The 20,410-nt window shown below is 55.0% G+C and overlaps 2 protein-coding genes across 7 annotated transcripts in view; one reads left to right on the forward strand and one right to left on the reverse strand.

Annotated features, from left to right (window-relative positions):
* FBXL20 (F-box and leucine rich repeat protein 20) overlaps positions 1 to 14,290 on the forward strand; it is a 36,969-nt gene extending 22,679 nt beyond the window's left edge. For 4 of the 6 annotated variants that reach the window (XM_054000099.1, XM_054000102.1, XM_054000098.1 and 1 more), the window contains exons 4-15: positions 250 to 324; positions 2,652 to 2,746; positions 4,112 to 4,180; positions 4,516 to 4,611; positions 4,862 to 4,988; positions 5,430 to 5,504; positions 6,434 to 6,564; positions 7,692 to 7,752; positions 8,400 to 8,444; positions 9,406 to 9,462; positions 10,492 to 10,704; positions 11,936 to 14,290. In XM_054000099.1, the coding sequence (XP_053856074.1) occupies positions 250 to 324; positions 2,652 to 2,746; positions 4,112 to 4,180; positions 4,516 to 4,611; positions 4,862 to 4,988; positions 5,430 to 5,504; positions 6,434 to 6,564; positions 7,692 to 7,752; positions 8,400 to 8,444; positions 9,406 to 9,462; positions 10,492 to 10,704; positions 11,936 to 12,043 (1,152 nt within the window). In that variant the 3' untranslated portion in view covers positions 12,044 to 14,290. Of the gene's footprint in view, positions 1 to 249; positions 325 to 2,651; positions 2,747 to 4,111; positions 4,181 to 4,515; positions 4,612 to 4,861; positions 4,989 to 5,429; positions 5,505 to 6,433; positions 6,565 to 7,691; positions 7,753 to 8,399; positions 8,445 to 9,405; positions 9,463 to 10,491; positions 10,705 to 11,381; positions 11,701 to 11,935 lie in introns of those variants that run through there. The other 2 variants (XR_008440743.1, XM_054000100.1) reach the window with 2 other exon arrangements.
* Positions 14,291 to 16,934: 2,644 nt separating this feature from the next.
* LOC128819647 (transcription factor CP2-like protein 1) lies at positions 16,935 to 20,370 on the reverse strand. Its single transcript, XM_053999884.1, has 15 exons — positions 20,288 to 20,370; positions 20,056 to 20,207; positions 19,899 to 19,969; positions 19,309 to 19,414; positions 19,137 to 19,243; positions 18,892 to 19,044; positions 18,620 to 18,730; positions 18,440 to 18,537; positions 18,313 to 18,367; positions 18,110 to 18,203; positions 17,945 to 18,035; positions 17,763 to 17,839; positions 17,442 to 17,587; positions 17,263 to 17,314; positions 16,935 to 17,185 (listed from the first exon to the last, which is right to left on the reverse strand). Exons 1-15 carry the CDS (start codon positions 20,368 to 20,370, stop codon positions 17,148 to 17,150), a joined length of 1,434 nt encoding a protein of 477 aa, XP_053855859.1. The 3' UTR covers positions 16,935 to 17,147.
* Positions 20,371 to 20,410: the final 40 nt, after the last annotated feature.

The following is a 20,410-nucleotide window of genomic DNA, read 5'->3' on the forward strand; positions in this document are numbered from 1 at the left end:
GGGCACCTCTTCCCTGCCTGGGGGACTCAGAATTCTGAGTTTTGAGGGCACCAAGCTCCCTGCAAGTGCTCCTGGTGCCTGCTCAGTTCTCCCTGCTGGCTACAATTACCTGTTGCTTTCCCACCTGGGACAGAATGTTGTTTCTCAAAGGAATAAACTGGGACTAGGTCTCCACTGACCTTTTTTTTTTTTTTTTTTTTTTTTTTTTTTCATATTAACCACACATTTACATTTTTTCCCCCAATAAAGGCATGGAATGTTCTGGCCCTGGATGGCAGTAACTGGCAGCGAATCGACCTGTTTGATTTCCAGAGGGATATTGAGGTATAATTAAGTGACATACAAACCCCTTTTTTCTTGTTAAAATGTAATTACAGCCTCGAATGAATTAATACTCCCAGTGTAACCCTTCCTACCTTCCCTGGAGATAGAAATCATTAATTTCAGCTCTTCAGCTTCAGGGAGTCTTTTAAAGTCTTGGCAATCCATTCAGCTTTTGAAAATGGACAGAATTCTGTATCCCTAGCAAGACCTAAAGCTAGTAATGGAAGGAAAGTAGTTTTTGTGTGTTCTGAAAACAGAAATTAGTAGAAAAGGTACTTTTTCTGGGGAAAACTGCTGCTTGTATGGAAGAGAATTTAAGCTACTGCTCCTTGCACTCAGATAAGATCATGAGGGCTGAATGTCTGTTGAATCAGGGCCTGAAATATTTGTATCTTTAATACCAAAAATTGAAATAGAAGTGAAGATGATTTGGGAAGGACAAGGTCCAAATAGTCCCTAAAAGATGCAGCTTTGGAGCTGCTCCATTGTGGCTGAACCTGTGGGATGTGGATTCTGCAGCAGCAGTGGGGATGGAGGCTGAAAATTCAAATTGCCTTAAGCAGGAAAATGGGTGAGGAAAACCCTCCAATGCTTAAAATAATCTCAGGATTTTTTATCCTGTTTAAAACACGTTGGAGGAGGGAGACTGAAAACATTTCCCATTGGAGGGAAATGGGGAATGTGTGGCTTTAACTTGTGGTAGACAGAGGCTTCAAGCAGAGCTGCTGAGTGAGGGTTCTGACCTTGGGGGAAATCCTGATTTTGTAGGAAAGTGTTAAAATAATCCCTTTGTGCAGCTGAGAGTCAGGGGTGAGGAGCAGGAGGTGGCACTGTCACCTCAGCAGGGTCTGAGTGGCCTGGGGGAAGGAAATGGGGGATTTGGGGTCTTCATAATGAATCCTTCACCTCATAACGTGCCCTAAACATCCCAGACCCGTGGAATTGTTCCTTTGGAGTGGAGTTTCAGGGTTCCTGATGTGTGGAGTGGCAGGAGGTGGGACTGAGCAGCTGAGCCTGGGAGGAGGGAGAGGCTGGGAATACAAACCAGGCTTTTCCCATTCCTCAGTGCTTCTGGGGTGGCTTTCATGTCCCTGCACATCAAACCCCAGTTCTTTTCTTTCCCCTCTGAAAACAAAATTTGTTGTACCTCACCTCAAAGTTCCTGCTGGGCCTCCTCAGGCTCTGCTGTAACGGAGTTAAATCCATCAGTCCATGTAAATTCTTGATAGAAACACGTTTGGCTCCTCTAATTTGAGCAGAATTTATAGGCTTGCTATAACAGAATATAGAATTGAATATAAAATATGGAATATAGAATACATAATTGAATATAGAATAGAATATAGAATACAGAATTGAATAGAAAATAGAAAATAGAATTTAATATAGAATTGAATATAAAATGTAGAATAGACTATAGAATTGAATGTAGAATATAGAATTTAATATAGAATTGAATGTAGAATATAGAATTTAATATAGAATTGAATGTAGAATATAGAATTTAATATAGAATTGCAGAACCAGGGAGTGTTTCAGCTTTTCCAGCCTCTTTTCAGGGCTCTGGAGGTTGAGCATCAGCCATGGAGTTGCTCCCGTGGTGTCCCAGAGCTCACCTGGCCAGCCCAGGGTCTGATGGTGGAGTTGTGTTGTGCTGAGCCTGGTTTTGAGCTGATTTGGGGTTTTCTTTAGAGTAGAAAAGAGATTCTGGAAGAAAATCCTCATCTCTCAGAGGTCCCAAATGCCAGCTAGTCCTGGAAGGACCGAGGGATGCTCCTGCTCTGTGAGGAGCAGCCAAAGTGCAGGGGAAGGTTCTGAGTTTTTGGTGCAAATATTCTCCAGTGGTTTTGCCCTGTAGTCCCAGGGGAAAGGTAAATCCTGGCTGTAACGGGGTCTTTGGGTCCAGATTTGAAATGAAAAGCCCTTTTCTGGATCTCTGGAGCACAAATGGTTGAGCCTCTTTTCCTGCAGGAGCAGAACTCGTGGGCTGGTTCTGCTCACCTCTGTTTGGGATGGAAATTGGAGTTTATCCACTGGCTGTGCTGGAAATCGGGGCTGTAGCTCCTCTCACCTTCCTTGGGGAGTCTGTGCCCATGTCCAGGAGCTCCAGAATGGGGGAAATTTCTCAGAATGCTTTCTGTGCTTTGCTTTAGGTGGTTGCTCCTTGGCTCTCCAGGAGCTGGATCACCCTCCTGCCCCTCCCTTCGCCCGTTCCCAGGGGATCCCCATCCCGTTTGCCCCCCAGTAACAAATGGCTGGTACCTGCAGGAGCTCTCCTGCGCTCCCTGGGGCTCTGGGGGTCTCACGGGCTCCTCCTGTCTCCCCAGGGCCGAGTGGTGGAGAACATTTCCAAGAGATGTGGGGGATTCCTGCGGAAGCTGAGCCTGCGGGGCTGCCTGGGAGTGGGGGACAACGCCCTAAGGTACCTTGGGGTGGGCTGCAGGAGCAAAATCCCGATTTATGCCGAGAATGAAATGGGGAGAATTGATCCCCTTCGGGTCCGAGAGCCTCGGGATGTCAAACCTGGAGAGCAGTCACAGAGATTATTCATTTCTCATTTAATTACTTTTTTAAAATCATTTCATTCATCCTTTTTATCATTGAATTTGTCCTGTTTTATCATTTAACTCATTGCAGTTTTATCTAAAAAATTAAATAGTAAATAAATTTAAAAATAAAAATTAAATTTATAAATACATGTATATGTTTATATATAAATATATCGATAAATATATGTTTAATATAATAGAAATAAAATTATTAAATAATAAATAATAGCTCAATTACTATGAATATTATATTAATATATATAATTTATATTTATATTTTAAATACATATAATTTATCATTTCATTATAAATATCAGTAATAATAATATAATACTGTTATTACTAACAATATAATTATTAAATATATGTGATTTATAAATATTATTAAATATTTATATTTTTATATTAATATATTGTCTATATATATTTATAGTAATTAATATATAAACATTATATTAATTAATATAAGTGTTATTATATTACCACTAAATATAAAATCGATGACTTGATATAAATAAATGAAAATTGCATAAATTAATCAATTAAATAATAAATACAGATTTAACAAATATAAAATATAAACGCTATAAATAGATCACTAAATTTATTTTAACCTCACCCAGCAGCCACTTCTCTCAGTTCCCATTAAAACAAAGGCAAGAGCTGAGGCTGAGCCTGATGGGAGCTGAGTGAATGTGGTGCCCCCGGGCTGGGACATCCCAGGGCAGGACGTGGGGCAGCAGAAATCAGGGATTTGCTTGGGTTTGTTCCTGGTTTTGTGCAGCATTTTCTTCTTTCTAGATTCTTCCCTTGATTTTTTTTTATTCTTTCTTGATTTTCTTCTTGATTCTTCTTTCTTTATTCCTTTCTTCTTTCTTGATTTCATTCTTGATTTCCTTCCTGGTTTTCTTGGGGTTTGTCCTTGGTTTTCTTGATTCTTTTATTCTTGATTATTTCCTTCTTTCTTGATCTTCTGCATTTTCTTCTGGATTTTCTTCTTTCTTGATTCTTTTCTTGATCTTAATCCTAATTTTCATCCTCATTTTCTTCTAGATTTTCTTGATTCCTTTCTTTTTTCTTGATTCTTTTGATTTTCATGGTTTTCTTCTTGATTTCCTTCTTGATTTTCTCTGTTTTCTTCTTCAGTCAGGTTTGTAAATCTCTGTTCTGACATGTTATAAACCACCTGGAATTCCATTGCCTGACAAATCCAGCGTTTTCCTTTTCCTTCACCCCAGGACCTTTGCCCAGAACTGCAGGAACATCGAAGTGTTGAACCTCAATGGTTGTACCAAGATCACGGACGCGTGAGTAAAACTCTTCCCTGGCTGCCAAAAAAGCCAGGCTTGGGGGGTGGGGGAGCTTTTCCATGGAATCATGGAATGGTTTGGGTTGGAAGGAGCCTTAAATCCCATCCATTCCCCCCCTGCCAGGGCAGGGACACCTCCCACTGTCCCAGGCTGCTCCAAGCCCTGTCCAACGTGGCCTTGGGCACTGCCAGGGATCCAGGGGCAGCCCCAGCTGCTCTGGGCACCCTGTGCCAGGTTCCCACCTCCATCCTCACCCCAGCCTGCCCATCCCATGGGATTTCTGTGGCCTGGGATGAATCCATTGCAGGAATGTCCCCGTGTGTCTCTTGCAGCACCTGCACCAGCCTCAGCAAGTTCTGCTCCAAACTCAGGCACCTGGATTTGGCTTCCTGCACCTCCATAACCAACCTGTCCCTGAAAGCACTCAGGTAGGAGCTGGCAGCAGGGATTTTCCGTGGAATTTTAGGATCATTAAGGCTGGAAAAGACCTCTGAGATCCTCCAGCCAACCCAGCATTCCAGCAGAGCCTCCCTCTGAAGCGGGGCTTTGCCCGGTGTCCCCTGCTGGCTGCAGCTGTGCTCTGTGGCTCCCAGAAATGGGAACAGCACAGCTTCTGGCTTGGAGCAGGATTTGTCCCCGAGGCAAATGAGCTTTCCATGTGTGTCCCTGTGTCCCCAGCGAGGGATGCCCGCTGCTGGAACAGCTCATCATCTCCTGGTGCGACCAAGTGACCAAGGACGGGATCCAGGCGCTGGTGCGGGGCTGCGGGGGGCTCCGGGTCCTGTCCCTCAAGGGCTGCACCCAGGTACAGCTCTGGAAAAGTGGGAATGGGCATGGAAATCCAGGGATTTGGGTTATTCCCTTCTCCAAAATCCCCACGGTGCTGGAGATCAGGTGCTGGTGTGGAAGTTCTTCAACAGCCCCCAGGAGTGGGACAGGGAATAAACCACTTGTGGAGCTGGAGAATCCTTTTATCCCGATTTTCCTTTTCCCACTGATCCTTTGGAGGAGGTCACTGGGATCCATGGCCAGATCTGGGCTCGGGGGGTTACATGGCAGTCCTTCCCTCTGGCTGCTGGGGCCAGGCTCTGCTCCTGGTGGGGTAGAAGGCAGGAACTCTCCTGGTGCTGCTGCTCCTGTGCTGCATTTCCCTCCTTCCCAGAGGAAATCCCCACTTCCTGCTGTCCCAGCTTTAATTCCCACATCCCAGTGCTCCCAGTTCCCATCCCTGTGGTTTCCCTTCCAGCTGGAGGACGAGGCCCTCAAGTTCATCGGTGCCCACTGTCCTGAGCTGGTGACCCTGAACCTGCAGACCTGCCTGGTGAGTGGCACTGCCCAGGATTCCCAGCCTGGGATTCCCTCATGGAATGTGCTCCATCCCCTGCCCACGGGGCACTTGTCACCAGCAGCTCCTTGGTGGCACTTCAGGGGCACTGAGCCCCTCACCTTTGCTGTGTCGAGGGTGTTTCTCTCTTCCCTCTGAACTTGTCTGTGGGATGAGCTGGAAAAATCCTTCCCATCAGGCTGGGCTGATGCTGCCAGGCCTCTCCTCTCATCCCCATGCAGAACTGAGCCCACAGAGACACTTCTCCTGCACAGAAGGGCCCTCAACCAGCTCTGCAGTGCCAAAAACGTGTGTTCATGCCAAAAAAATAGATTGGCACGGGCTCTCTGTCTGTGCCACGGCAGTCTGACACAGGAACAGGGATGGATGGACCCCCTGTGCCCAGGGATGGGACTGGAGGGACCCCTGTGCCCAGGGATAGGGATGGACAGACCCCCTGTGTCCATGGACAGACCCCCTGTGTCCAGGGATAGGGATGGACAGACCCCCTGTGTCCATGGACAGACCCCCTGTGTCCAGGGGCAGGGATGGACAGACCCCCTGTGTCCAGGGATAGGGATGGACAGACCCCCTGTGTCCATGGACAGACCCCCCTGTGCCCAGGGGCAGGGATGGACAGACCCCCTGTGTCTTTCCAAGCAGGAATTGCAAAGCCCTGCAGGACTCTCAGCACCTTCCACCATCCCTCGCCGTGTCCAGCTCCAAAACATTTCCCTGCAAATCCCTTCCCTGATATTCCCAAATCCAGCGGGGTTTATCCTCCCTCTGCTGCTCCAGTGAAACATCTCCATAATAATTTTGGGGTGAAACATTTCCATAACAATTCTGGGCCAAAAAGAGCTGGAATTTGGAACTGGGAGAGACAAATCCTGCCAGGATTGAGGCAGCTGTGGTTTCCCTGGCAGCAAATCACGGACGATGGGCTCATCACCATCTGCAGGGGCTGCCACAAGCTGCAGTCCCTGTGTGCTTCTGGCTGCTCCAACATCACTGATGCCATCCTCAACGCCCTGGGACAGAACTGCCCACGCCTCCGGTGAGTTCTCCCAGCATTTCCCCCATGGAACGCTCAGCAGAGGGTCCAGGTGGTCCTTGAGCCATTTCACCCCCAAAGTTTTTCCCAGTTTTTGTCTCTGAGCTTTTCACAGGTTTTTGGAACAGGGTGGTTGTGATTTTTTGGGTTGTCCCCAAATTCTTGGGGTTTAAAAGAGCTCCCAGCATGGTGCCCACAGGCTCCATGTGTATCCAGGAAGAAAATGTGGGATTGGGTGAACCTTTCCAGAGGTGCCAGGATGAGGAGCAGAAACTCAACCAGGAGAAATCCCACCCCAAATTCCAGAGGAGGAATGCCAGGTTTTGGCTTCTACCTCTGTCAGGGTGGGGATTGAGGCACTTGAGAGGATGGTTTGTGTTCACACTCAGGTGTTCATTGTTCCTTCTCAGCGTTCCAGCCTCACAGCACTGAGTTCTGCACTCTCTCATTAGCAAGGCACAAAATGGCCAACTGTCTCTTGCTGCAAGGTCTTTTAAGGCTAAACCAGCCAGTTAAGAAATGGCACCTAAATTATTTTCACTTTTAACCCAATCCCAATTATTTTAACCCAATAACTGACCACTCAAAGCCAGCACTGTGGACTTCTCTGTCCAGTTACAAAACACCACCCAAACCCACGGAGAAGAAGGAAGAAGAAGGTGATGAAGAAGGAAGAAGGAGGTGAAGAAGAACAACCTGTCTCCACCCTAAAACCTCCATCTCACCCCATATTTATTTCTATATTCTAAAACCCCAAACTCTACATTTCCCACCCTGTGCTGTCTCACACTCCTAACCAACTCCACACCCGTAACCCCAGTGCTGTCAGTCAGTTTTGGAAGCTTTCTCCACAGCCTCAGGTCAAATGCAGTGCTCTGCTGGGAGTCAGAGTCTCTCAGAAAGTTTAAAATTCTCAGCATCCAGAGCTCCCACATGGGAATTCCTCCCCATGAGGGTGTCAGAGCCCAGAGCAGCTCCATGAGGACGTGGGGTGTCCCTGGCTGGAGACATTCCCGTGTCCCCTGCTGCTCTCTCTGGCCAGGGGGTGGGACTGGAGGGCTCTCCTGAGGTCATTCCCAGCCCTCTCCTGGGATTTTGGGGCTCCAAAATTCTTCCCTTGTGTCCTGCAGAATATTGGAAGTGGCGAGGTGTTCCCAGCTGACCGACGTGGGCTTCACCACCCTGGCCAGGGTAAGAGCCCTGTTCCTCCTTCCCCTCCTGCTTTTCCTTCCTTCCTTTTCATGGCAAAAAAAACCCTCAGTAGGTTTGGGGAAACTCTTCATTTGGGTTTGAAGCTTAATGTCCAAAAATTTGGTTTTATGGGATATTTGGCATTGTTCCGGCTCGCACACCTGGGAGGATTTGCATCCAAACCACAGGAAATGTTAAATATTTTAGTTATAAACTTCACTGGTTTTGTCTAAATGTAACTCCCTTTACTCTCCATGATTTAAAAAACCCTTAAATGAGTGACATTTGCTTTAGAAAGGAAATTTCCTTTCCTTCAGAAGGAGCAGCAAACTTTCCTTCCAGTAGTGATATCTCATAGAGAAACCCCTTAATTTTTAAAGCAAATGATCTTTGTGGTAGTATATATATTTATATTTATATTTTATTACATTTTATTTATATGTTTATAATGATATTCATTGTTTCTATATTTGTATTTACAATATTTATATTTCATATACCATTCATCTTTATATTTGTAATAGAATGTATTTATATTAATTATATTTATTGTATTTATTATATTTAATTTTTTATGGGTTTATATTTATATTTGCTGTCTGAACTTCACACTCACCACGGGTGTTTGGAATTCTCTTTATTCCTAGAATTGCCATGAGCTTGAAAAAATGGATCTGGAAGAGTGTGTCCAGGTAGGAATGCCACCTCAGGCTGTTTCTCTTGCAGCAGTGTGGAAAACTGGTGGAAAATTAGAAGATTTTCTCCAAATCAGAACTTTATGTGGAATCCTGAGTGGGAAGAGTGGCTGGATTTGGAGAGGAAAATGTTGGGAAAGAGGTTTTATCCTTGGTTTGGATTCCATGGGAACTGTGCTGTAAATAATATTTAATAGTGAGAGATCCTGGGTTTGTGAGAGAAAACCCCAGATTTTAAAGGGAAAATCCCAGAGAAGAATCTTATCTTGCTAAAAATAATGGGAGCTCCCCCTGATTTGGAAATTGTGAAGCAGCAATGGTTTTGAGGGATTGAAATCAAACTGGGCTGAAGCATTTACAGGGAAAAGGGTGGAATTGACTCAAAATTCCATGAAAAAACCTCCAAGCCCGAGGGTAGATTGGAAATGGATTGAGCCTGAGAATGGGATTGTGATTCCTGGGAACAGCTGGACCCCATGTCCTGCATTCCTGGGCAGAAATTTGGGATATAAAGAGGGAATGACACCAGCCCAGGCAGGAAGGGATTGGGAATTAACCCTTAAAAGGAAGAAGCAAAGCTGAGCCAGGGCACAGATCCATCCAAGGCAGTTCCTGTGGGGGTTTGGGATTGGGAACCTTTGTGTGGGATTCCTTCTTCCTGAAGAAAACCAGGAGCTGGGCAATCTGTAGGGTGTTCAGAGGGAATCTGAGCCTTCCTTGTCCTTCCAGAGGCACATTTGGGACACATTTGGGAGCTGATATCAGTTAAAAACAATCCAGTGATGCCTCTGCATCCCAGTTCTCCAAGGGCAGGGGGTGGTTTGGATTCCTGAGGGGCTGTGGGGAGATCTCATGGATTAGGGAAAATCCTGCAGTTTTGCTTTGGTAGGAGAGAAAAAAAAAACCCCAAATCCTTGTGCCCAGCACCAAAATAAAAGGACTTCTCCTTCTTTTCCAGATTACAGACAGCACACTAATCCAGCTTTCCATACACTGTCCACGGCTGCAGGTCCTGGTGAGTATTCCAGGGGACACTTCCAGCATTTCCTTTCTCCAAACAAATGGATTTTAAACACTGCCTGACTTCACAGTTGGAAGAATCCTGCTGGAAACCCGACCCTGAGGAACCTCTTGTCCCTCCCCTGCTGCTCGCAGGAATCCCACCCCAGGCCCCCGCAGGAAAAGGGTTGTGGGGATTCTCCCAGGAGCAGAATTCCAAGTGGGATCTGCCTGCACAGGAGCTGCCAGTCTGTCTGGGGGAGAGGAGCCTGTAGGGCAGGCAGGAGCTGGAATGCTCGGTGCCTCTGGGAATCCACGTTCCTTTGGGGCTGGATCTCTGGGAATTTGGGCTCTGTCACCCCTGGGTTTGTGCCACGGGGGATCCTGTCCTGGGAGGTGTGGGAATGTGGGCTCTGCAGCACAGTCATCCCTCAGGAAAGCCAGTTCCAGCTCCTGGCTCAGGCCCTGCTTCCTCCTCGAGGACTTTCCAGGTGAATCCCCCAGAAAATCCACACCGAGGGGGGGCCATCGTGTTCCTGCTGCTTCTTGGACCCAGGGCCGGGGCCCTTCCCACGGTGGGTGAGGCCACAGGTGCCCCAAAGGTGGGTTCTTGCATAGCTCAGCTGTGCTGGCATTTCTGTGCCACCCTGGGGGTCTCATCCCTCCAGAGCTGCATCCCCCTGGAGCCGTGGAAGGGACCCTAAAGATCCTCCTGTTCCCACGGGCAGGGACACCTTCCGCTGTCCCAGGTGCTCCGAGCCCCATCCAGCCTGGCCTTGAGCACTTCAGGGATCCGGGGGCAGCCACAGCTTCTCTGGGCACCTGTGCCAGGGCCTGCCCACCCTCCCAGGGAGGAATTTCCCCCCTCCAGCTGCAAGCTGGAGCTGGAAGCACATCACTCCTCAGAAAGCACAGAGCCCAGAGGCTCCAGTGCAAGGAGCAAGCCCAGCCCCACCAACCACGCACCATCCTCCCATCCCCAGCGAGGTTCTGGCTGGATTTTGGGCTGCCAGGAGCTGGCTTTAACCCCTCTGTTTGGGGACAGAGTTTATCCCACTGCGAGCTGATCACGGATGATGGGATCCGTCACCTGGGCAACGGCGCCTGCGCCCACGACCGCCTGGAGGTGATCGAGCTGGACAACTGCCCCCTGATCACCGACGCCTCCCTGGAGCACCTCAAGAGCTGCCACAGCCTGGAGAGGATAGAGCTGTACGACTGCCAGCAGATCACACGGGCCGGGATCAAGAGACTCAGGGTGAGCTGGGATCCGCAGGGAGGAGCTGGGATGGGGAGGAGCTGGGATGGGGAGGGTTTATCCATAGGGAGGAGCTGGGATGGGAGGGTTTATCCATAGGGAGGAGCTGGGATGGGGAGGAGCTGGGATGGGGAGGGTTTATGCACAAGGAGGAGCTGGGATGGGGAGGGTTTATCCATAGGGAGGAGCTGGGATGGGGAGGAGCTGGGATGGGAGGGTTTATCCACAAGGAGGAGCTGGGATCCAAAGGGTTTATCCACAGGGAGGAGCTGGGATGGGGAGGGTTTATCCATAAGGAGGAGCTGGGATCCAAAGGGTTTATCCACAGGGAGGAGCTGAGGTGGGAGGGTTTATCCACAGGGAGGAGCTGAGGTGGGGAGGGTTTATCCACAAGGAGGAGCTGGGATCCAAAGGGTTTATCCACAGGGAGGAGCTGGGATGGGGAGGGTTTATCCACAAGGAGGAGCTGGGATCCAAAGGTTTTATCCACAAGGAGGAGCTGGGATGGGGAGGGTTTATCCATAAGGAGGAGCTGGGATGGGAGGGTTTATCCACAGGGAGGAGCTGGGATGGGAGGGTTTTTCTCCATAAGGAGGAGCTGGGATGGGAGGGTTTTTTTCCATAAGGAGGAGCTGGGATCCAAAGGGTTTATCCATAGGGAGGAGCTGGGATGGGAGGGTTTATCCACAGGGAGGGCTGAGCTGGCAGAGCTCCCATCACCTGGTGCTCGTGCTCAGAAGAGCTGTGAGAACCATCAGCGGTGAATTTGGAGTCGTGGAAAGGTGGAATGGTTTGGGTTGGACACTTTACACTATCCTGGATTGCCCTGGACACTTCCAGGGATCCAGGGGCAGCCACAGCTTCTCTGGGCACCCTGTGCCAGGGCCTCAGCCCCTCACAGGAAGGAATTTCTTCCCAGTGTCCCCTCCTGGGTCAGTTTCTCCACGTGTAAAAGAAAAGTAACGACAACATTTTCTCTGCCAAGAGAATATGGATCTGTAAAGCTACACCATAAAACTATGGAATCTTTGCGTGGTTTGGGTTGGGAAAGCCCATCCAGTCCCACCTTCCACTGTCCCAGGCTGCTCCAAGCCCCATCCAGCCCGGCCTAGGACACTTCCAAGGATGAGGATTCCACCCAGGGAGGAGCCCCATTCAGTCCCTTGCGGCTGTGCCTGCCCCGGGAGCTCCGGGCGTGTCCCTGACTCCTGCCCGCTGTTTGCCCTTCCAGACCCACCTGCCCAACATCAAAGTCCACGCCTACTTCGCCCCGGTGACCCCCCCGCCCTCGGTGGGCGGCAGCCGACAGCGCTTCTGCAGATGCTGCATCATCCTATGACACTGGAACCTCCTCCCAGCAAAGCGGGGCTGGAGCCACGCCCGCGGCAGCCCGGGCACGCCGGAACCCTGGAGGAGAGCGATGCCAGTGGCATTTGGCAGGGCCAGTGAGCAGGGCTGGGGTGCCCTGTAGCCACCCACACACCCCCCCTGTGATCCCAGCTGTCCCGGCGGGATGAGGGACTGGGGAAGGAGCTGCAGCTGTGCCGGCTTTTCCCGGGGTGGATTGGCCTCATCCTGAACCATTCCTGCTGGGAATTCCTGGGAATACCCCAGGGGAAGCCCCTGCGGGGAGGAGGGGAGGGCTCCCAGCCTGGAGGGACTGATGCTGCTGGTGGGGTTGGAAAAGGAGCCGAGATCCTTGGAAGTGGGGAGAGGGGAGAGGAGAGGAACACGCTCTAACCCCGTTGTGCGGAAGGGAAAATCCCAACAACCCCAAACGCCCCAACAAGTCCCATGTCCCTTTGTCAGTGAGGGAATGAAGCAGCAGCTGCTGAGCCAGGATGTTCCTGGGATCCAGGATTTCCCTGGGATCCAGGATGTACCTGGGATCCTGGATTTCCCTGTGCTTCCCTGCTCCCACCTGAGCATGCTCACATGAAGGCTCATCTTCCCTGTGTCCGTGGCATCCAGCTCAGAGGCTTCCCAGATTCTTCCCAGATTGTTGTGACAGAGCTTGGAATTTCTAATGCCACATATTTTACCCTCCTCAAATCCTGGGTTTTTTTTTCTTTTTTTCCTTTTTTTTTTTTTTTTTTTTTTTTTTTTTTTCCAATTTTTTCCCCAATTCAGTCATTTCTTGAGATTTCCCAGTCCAAAGCCACAAATCCATAAGGATTTTTTTCCCCAGGAGAAGCCTGAACCTGTGGTGTGCTGTCAGGAAGATTTTAAAGGAGCACGGGGATCTGCACCCCAGGCTGGGCTCTCCTGGCCTGTGTGATCAGGGATTGGGCATCCAAATTTACCCCAAATCCGGATTTTATCCCAATGACAAGGATCTAATTCTCCATACAGGGAATGGTATATACACAAATATATAATTCTCAGTACAGGGAGAAAGTTCCAGTCCGTGTTCCAACGACTGTGAGTTCCCTCCTCCCGTCCTTTCCCTCCATCCTCCCCCCAAGGAAAAGCAAAGTAGAGCTTTTTGCTTGTTGCCCTGATGAAGAATTAAGGATTCCCTGACGGAGCAGGGCTGGGATCCACCCTCACCCCCTGTGAGGGCCCTTCCTGACCTCCCCACCCTCCTCAGGTAAGTGTGGTGCCCTGCAGGGAGCCCCGGGATGGGGTTTGGATGTGCCAGGCCCAGCTCTGGGGGAGTGGGGGGGGGGGGGTCAGTGGCTGCTTTTTTGGGGCGTTTCAGGCAAAACCGGCGCAGGGGAGCCCGGACCGAGCGAATTCCAGGGGCCCGGTGTGGAACTGCTGGGCAGATCCCAAGGGTTTACGGGGGCAGGACTGGTCAGACTGGGGCAGGTCCGTGGGAGCTCCCTGGAGCCGGGAGCTGGGGCTTCCCCTCGGTGCTGAGGAATCTCCTGGTGGGGAAAGAGCAGCTGCAGCACCAGGAATGGCTGCTTTAGGGGCTGGGGGGGGGGGGGGGGGGGGGGGGTTTCCCACCAGGAATTCCCAGGCCAATGCGCTGTTCCCAGCAGGAGGGTCCCAGGTGCCCCTGGAGCTGCACCCCTTCATCTCCCCCAGCCCCCCCAGTCTGTGCTCACGCTCTGCTGGGAGCAACTCCAGGCTGCTGTGGTTAAAAGGATACTGTCAATGCCCTCCTGTAGATGGCTTTTAATCCCTTATATTTATTCAAATCCCCTTTAGCGCTGTGGATTCTCCCCCTCTCCTCGGGCGCCTTCATTTCCAGAACTTTCTCCAGGTTTCAGGGTGGCAGAAGATGGTGGTGGCAGACTGGACGGGTCACCCAGCACTCACAGGATTTGCACAACTCTGGGAAAATAAAAAAAACAAAACACTTTTGTTTAGTTCCTACTGTGGCAGGGGAGAGCGACGAGCAGGATTTTGGAGCCAGGGCGTAGTTGGCTGACTGATCCCTTTGTAACAGAGCAGAGTTTTCCAGGGAAAACTCGGGAACACAGAACCCAAAGCAATTTATTTTCTGTTTGCAGACCAGGGTGACAGCATTAAGGTAGCTCAAACTTCTTGACAGTGTCCTTTTAAGTCAATTATCCGTCTTCAAATGGACTCTTCCTGATGTTTATATTTATAAATACCAATAAACACCATTTTCCAAGCCGTGTCTCGCTGGGGGAGTCACTTGGTGGAGGAAAATCCACCCCCTGCATGGGGCAGCTCCTGAGCAGGGAGCTCTGAGTGTTTGCCTGGAGTCAGGAATGGTTTGGGGTGGAAGGACCTCGGAGCTCCTCCAGGGACTCCTTCCATAGCCCGGGATGCTCCCAGCCCTGTCCTCTGCTGGGATCTTCCCGGGTGGGAGCCGGTGGCTGAGGAGGGCTCCGGGGCTCAGTGCCCACAGCGTGGAGGAATTGCTCCATCCTGGCGTTTCTGAGGAGTCACTGGGGGCTCTGGGACAGCCCCAGCACGGAGCCAGCCCTGGATGAGGATCCCATCCCATTTCCAAACTCCCTCGCTGTGCCAGATCCCCTTCTCCAGCCTCGGCTGGGCTGGCTGGGGCAGCTCCTTCGGTTTCACGCCCTGAGCTGTTCCCTGTCCTTGGAATCCTCCCTGGTTGTGTCCCCGGGCTGTGGAGCAGAGGCTGGGCTGTCCCCACCTCCCAGCAGAGCTTTCTAGAACCTGGATTTGCCTTCCAGCACCTTCCAGCTGCCCCTGGATCCCCAAGAGGAGCAGGGACCAAGGGACCTCTCCAGGAAACAGCCTGGGACCTTCTGGGGTAGAAGATCCTCCAGCGAGGCTGAGCAGATCCAGTAGAACCAAAAAAAATTAGAATTTTCTGGGCTTTGAAGGCACTGCAGCACCTTTTATCCCAGTTCTGTGACAGGGTGAGGATGGGGCAGGTGGGCAGTGCTCTCACAGGGGTTGTTTCAAACCAACAAATTCCTATTTTTGCCCATCTCTGTAGTTCCCTTTGTATTTCTGTTTGATTTTCTCTCTGTTGTTCATGGCTGGCTGCTGCTGTGGGTTTTGGGGTACTTTGGTGGGTTTTTTGGCAGGATAGGGGTGGATTTGGATCAGTGTGACAAGGTTCTTGGCTACAGTGTCCTAGAAAATATCCTAAAACTTTTTGGCTTTTTCTGGTGTGCTTGATGGGCCTGGGGGTGTTTTTGGGGGTGTTATTCCTCTTTGCTTTCTCTTCTGGCATCCAGGTCAAGGTTTCTGCCCTCCCTCTATGCCAAAGCCTGGCAGAGGCTCCTGTGCTGCAGCTTGGGGCCAAAACGATGGAGAAAATCAAGGAGAAGCAGCTTTTCCTCCTCAATTCCCAGCTCAGTCCGTGCCCTCCCAGCCCTTTGTTCTGCCCTGGCAAGGACCCATCCTGGGAGTGTCACCAGCAGGGTCCCATCACCTCCCTGTCCCTGTCCCTGGCTCTGACCTCACGTGGAAGTTCAGAGTTGATTTTTTTAAGGGATGAGGGAATCCATCCCCTGCTCCCACCGGTGCCCGTCCCAGGCTGGGGATGTCACCCTGTGCCAGCAGTGCCACACCGAGGGCTCTTTGTGCTTCATCCTCTGTCCCCAAAGGTGCAGCTGAGCCCACCCGGGGGTCCCCAGGGGCTGCGACCCCGGGGTGAGGCCCCTCCTCTCTGCAAATCCCCGTCCCCATCTCCAGCCCTGTCCCCATCCCGCCGCAGGGATGGGCCTGGGGGCTTTGGCACCTTTTAACTCGGGGGTCTCCCGGTGGCTGCTCAGCCCGAGGGGCTGGACACAGGAGCTGCACCTTGGCTCTGCCCGGGGGACAGAGAGAGCTGGAAAATGTTCTTTAAATGGTGTGGCCTGCGCTTGGCGCTGCGGGTGTAACAATGGAGCGAATGTCCGGCGAGCAGCCGGGTTTTCCACCGGGAATGGTGGGACAGGTGCTCCCAACCTCGGTTCCTCCGAGGAAAATGGGCAGGGAGGGCCAGGGAGGGAAGGAGTTGTGGGGGAAAAAAGCTGTTTCCCATTTCCTGGGAAACACAGAATCCAAAATCCGAGGGACATCAACTCAGGCAGTGCTGAAGGGATCCAGAGTCCCCTTCTCCTGCCTCTTCCGGCACATTCCCGCTGATCCCTGGGGTCTCCTGGAGAGCCCTGTTGCTATCCTGCTCTCCACTTCCCACCAGGACATCCCAGACAATGCTGGATCCGTGTCTTTTTGCCCATTTTACAGAGGACAAAACTGAGGCAAAAAAACACACGTGGTTAAGGTGGCCCCGGTCTCTGTGACACCGTGAGCCATCGCTGCGGGGACAGTCGGGAAAGGGCTGGTGGGACCAAGCTCTGGATCCCCGTGGAGTGTTTTTGGGAGGGTCGGGGATATTCCCTTGTCCCCTCCAGCGATGGGGTCAGGGCCTCGTGTCCTCCCCTCGTCCCCGTGCCTGTGATGGCAGCTCCGCTCCGGGGCTGTCCCAGCTCCTCTCCCGAGCCCTGCCCTCCCTCCCCTGCTCCCGCTTTGTTTATCCCAAACTTGTCCTTTGCCCCACGAGTTCGCTCCCAAGGACGTCCCCGGTCCCGCTCTGCCCGAGCGGGGCTCAGGGGAGGATTCGGTGTTTAAAGTAACCCATTCCCGACTGGAATAAGGCGGCACCGGCCGGGGCTGCCCCGGGCTCGGTGCCGCGGCCGGTTCCGTCCCCGCGGGGTGGGACAGCGCCTGCCCCGCCCGGGTGTCCCCTGCCCTGTCCACCGCTGGGGACGAGGGACTGTCCCCGCACCCCAAATCCACCCTGGGAACCCCAAACTCCAGCGGGCGCCGCAGGGACGAGGCCGTGCTCGGGGCCGCTCCCGCCGTCCTTTAATGCAAAGCGGGGACGCGCAGGAGGAACACGCGGCGGCTGCGGGGACAGGACGGGTCCCCTCGGGCCCCTCGGGCCGGCCTGGCAGGGACGGGGGGAGCGCTCTGGGGACTGCGCCAGCCCCGGGCTCCTCTCTCCGTCCCCAGCGGAGATGTCCCTTCCCAGGGCGCCGCAGCTCCGGGGCCGGGTCCTACCGCAGCAGCAGCTGGAAGCCGTCGGGGCCGGGGGCTGCGCGGGGATGCGGCTCAGCCGGGGCCACCGATCGCCCCCTGGCCGGCCCCGCCCGCCCGTGGCCACCGCGGTACCTTTGCCGATCGCCACCACGAAACTCGTCTCGTCCTGGAGGTTCCTGATCATCTGCGGGGCAGAAGGGGGAGAGCGGGGGGGGGCTCGGGACCCTCCTGCTCCAGCACTGGGGACCCCGAGCGGCCGGGGCGGCTGCGGGGACTGTCCCTCCCCTCCCCGGCTGTCCCCGTGTCCTCACCGCGTCGCTGACGAGGACGTGGATGCCGGCGGGTCCCTGCCGGGAGAGCCGCAGGATCTGCCCCGGGGGCAGCCCCAGCAGCTCCGCCAACTTCCCGGTGAGCTCGGCCACCGTCAGCTGCTCCAGGTGCAGCTCCTGGTACAGCCCTGGAGAGGGACGGGACGGGACGGGACGGGACGGGGCTGTGAGTGCCCACCCTCCATCCCTGCGCTGCCGCACACCTGAGCCCCTCCCCGCACACCTGAGCCCCTCCCCGCACACCTGAGCCCCCTCCCCGCACACCTGAGCCCCTCCCCGCACACCTGAGCCCCCTCCCCGCACCTGATCCCGCATCCTCCGCACTCTCAGCCCCGCCGGGCTCCCGCGCCACGTACAGGGTCAGCCGGGGCCGCGGGCACCTGAGGGGGCAGAGAAGGGTCTGGCGGGGGCGCAGGATGGGGCCGGGCCCCACGGAGCCTCCCGGGGGTCCCCAAAAAGAGGCAGCGGGGGCGCGGGAGCCTCACCTGCCCGCCAGGGCGTGGCAGAGGCGGATGCCGTCGGGGGCTCCGCAGATCTGGATCAGGTCCCTGCGGGAGAGCTTCAGCAGATCCGCGCCTGCGGACAGGGGGGCTCAGGGGGCGGCAGAAGGGGGGCCCGGCTCTGCCCCCCAGCCCGGCCCGGGCTCTCACCGGTGAAGTTGGCGAAGACGCGGGCGCAGGAGGAGAAGCGGCGCCGGAGCAGCCACTGCTGCGTCTCCAGGGGGGATGCGCAGGGGCTCAGCGCCTGTGGGGGCTCAGCGGGGGCTCAGCGGGGTACGACCCGAGCGGGCACAACCTCAGCCCCTCCCGGGGGGCCGGGGGAGGCTCTGGGGCTGCACCGGCGGCTCCCTCACCTCGCCAGGACTCTCCGCGGGGCCCTCGGCAGCGCAGGCGGGTGACACGCACACCCTGCGGGGGGGCCGGGCTCAGAGGGCGACCCCAGCAGTGGGGGAAAGGGGGGGGCCAGGGGTCCCCGCTCACCTCTCGGGGCTCAGCAGCTTGAAGGGGTGCGGGGACGGCAGCCCCGGGGTGCCCGGGGGGCTGTGGGGGGCACCCAGCGCGTCCGGCCACGGGGGGCACTGAGGAGGAGGAAGGGGGGCGATGGGTGCAGGGTCCCGGGGGTACCCCCGGCCCACGGGGGGTGCCAGGGCCGGGCCCCACCTCGGCCAGCACGGTGCTCTCGTAGGCCGGCTGGAATTTCTCCCGCTCCGCCGCCGGCTGCTTCTCCACCTTCTCCCGGTCCGTCTTCTGCTTCCTATCGGCCCCCTTGGGCTGTGCCGCGGGGTGAGGGCGGCCCCGGGACCCCCCGGGACCCCCGCGGGCACCCGGACCCTTGGGGTGCCCAGACCCCCCCATGCACCCACCCCCAGCGCTGCCCCACGCCCACAGCTGGATCTCCCACTGGGAGCACTGGTTCCCCCCCTCCCCAATACCTTGAACACCTTGACCAGGCAGCTGGCGGAGTGCAGGTGCTCGGGGGGGTCCCCCTTGCCCCCCGCCCCGAAGGTGTCGATCTGGATGCGGAAGGGGACCCCCTTCTCCCCCCCGTTCTTCCGCAGCGTGAACTCGGTGCTGATGCAGTGAACCTGGGATGGGGGGGGGGGGACAGCGGGGTCGGGACTGGGCGCTGTGACCCCCCCAGGACCCCCCCAAAGCCCCGCCCAAGCCCGGCTCCCACCTGCACGAACACGGATGTGCGTCTGGAGGGGTCCCAGAGGAATTCCACCGTGTTGAGCAGCGTGGGGTGGATTTGGGGTTCCAGGATCCCCACGGAGAGCGGGATGTCTGCGGGAGCGGGGTCAGCACGGCCCCTGCAGCCCCCCCCCGGTGCCCCCAGCCCCGGCACGCACCGATGTCGAGGATCCGGTCGCCCGGGCGGCTCCAGCGCCAGCCCTCGAGCTGCTGCTGCTCCGAGTACTGGAGCCGCCGGTCGTGGAAAACCACCCGGACCACGCTCTGCACAGGGTCAGCCACGGCCACGGCCACGGCCAGGGCCTGAGCCCACGGCCACGGCCCCACCGGCCACTGACCTGACTGGGGCTGAGCTGGGGTTGGACTGGGGCAGAACTGGGGCCAGACTGGAGCTAAACCGGGGCAGAGCTAGGACTGGAAGGAGACTGAACTGGGGCTGCCCTGGGGCAAAACTGAGGCTGAGATGGGGCTGGACTGCGACAAAATTGGGGCTGGACTCAGGGTAGAACTGGGGTAGAACTGGGGTAGAACTGGGGTAGGACTGGGGCTGGAATGGGGCTGGAATGGGGCTGGAATGGGGCTATGAGGCTGAAATGAAACTGAACTGGGGCTCAGATGAGGCTGGACTGTGGCAAAACTGGGTTTGGACTGGGGCTGAGATGGGTCCGGACAGGGACTGGAGCGGGACTTCAGCCCAGAGCTTCGCCCCGAGGCTCCCCCGCATCCCGGGGGTCCCCACCCCGCTCACCTTGACCATCCTGCGGCCCTCGGCGGGGTCCCCCCGGGGCGTTCCCATCATTCGGATCTCGTACGACTGCCCTGGGGTGGGGGGGCCCGGAGCGGGAGCTGAGCCCTCAGCCGGGGGGGGGGGGGGGGTCCCTCCTCCCCGGCCCCCCCAGACTCACCCTGGTTGAGGTAGGTGAGGGTCTCCTCGTGGTGCCGCACGGCCGGGGAGGTCGGGGCGCACAGGACGTACTGGAACGCTGGCAGCGGCGGCTGCGACGTGGAGATGCCATTGGGCTCCTCCTGCTTCAGGTAGGGCAGGACGGGGGGGTCCCTGCGGGAAAACGCCCCCCGAAAAGGGTGGGAGCTCGGCCGTGCCTCAGTTTCCCCAAAGCCAGCGGATATGGGGGGTACCTGAGCACCCCGGAACTGGGCAGGGGGTACATGTCCCCAGGGCTGGACCAGTAGTGGTCGGGTTGGCCGTGCCAGAAGAGCATGGTGGGGGGGAGCAGGGGGGGACACCCCGCAAGCAGAGGG

Source organism: Vidua macroura, chromosome 27 (assembly GCF_024509145.1).
Source record: "Vidua macroura isolate BioBank_ID:100142 chromosome 27, ASM2450914v1, whole genome shotgun sequence".
NCBI lineage: Eukaryota > Metazoa > Chordata > Aves > Passeriformes > Viduidae > Vidua > Vidua macroura.

Excerpts from the sequence above, each read along its gene's own strand:
- LOC128819647 (XM_053999884.1), bottom strand. The coding sequence starts at position 20,370 with ATGCTCTTCTGGCACGGCCAACCCGACCACTACTGGTCCAGCCCTGGG. Across the intron at positions 18,036-18,109 it reads CGTCTTCGCCAACTTCACCG|GCGCGGATCTGCTGAAGCTC; the intron begins GTGAGAGCCCGG and ends CCCTGTCCGCAG. Across the intron at positions 17,315-17,441 it reads ACGTCCTCGTCAGCGACGCG|ATGATCAGGAACCTCCAGGA; the intron begins GTGAGGACACGG and ends TCTGCCCCGCAG.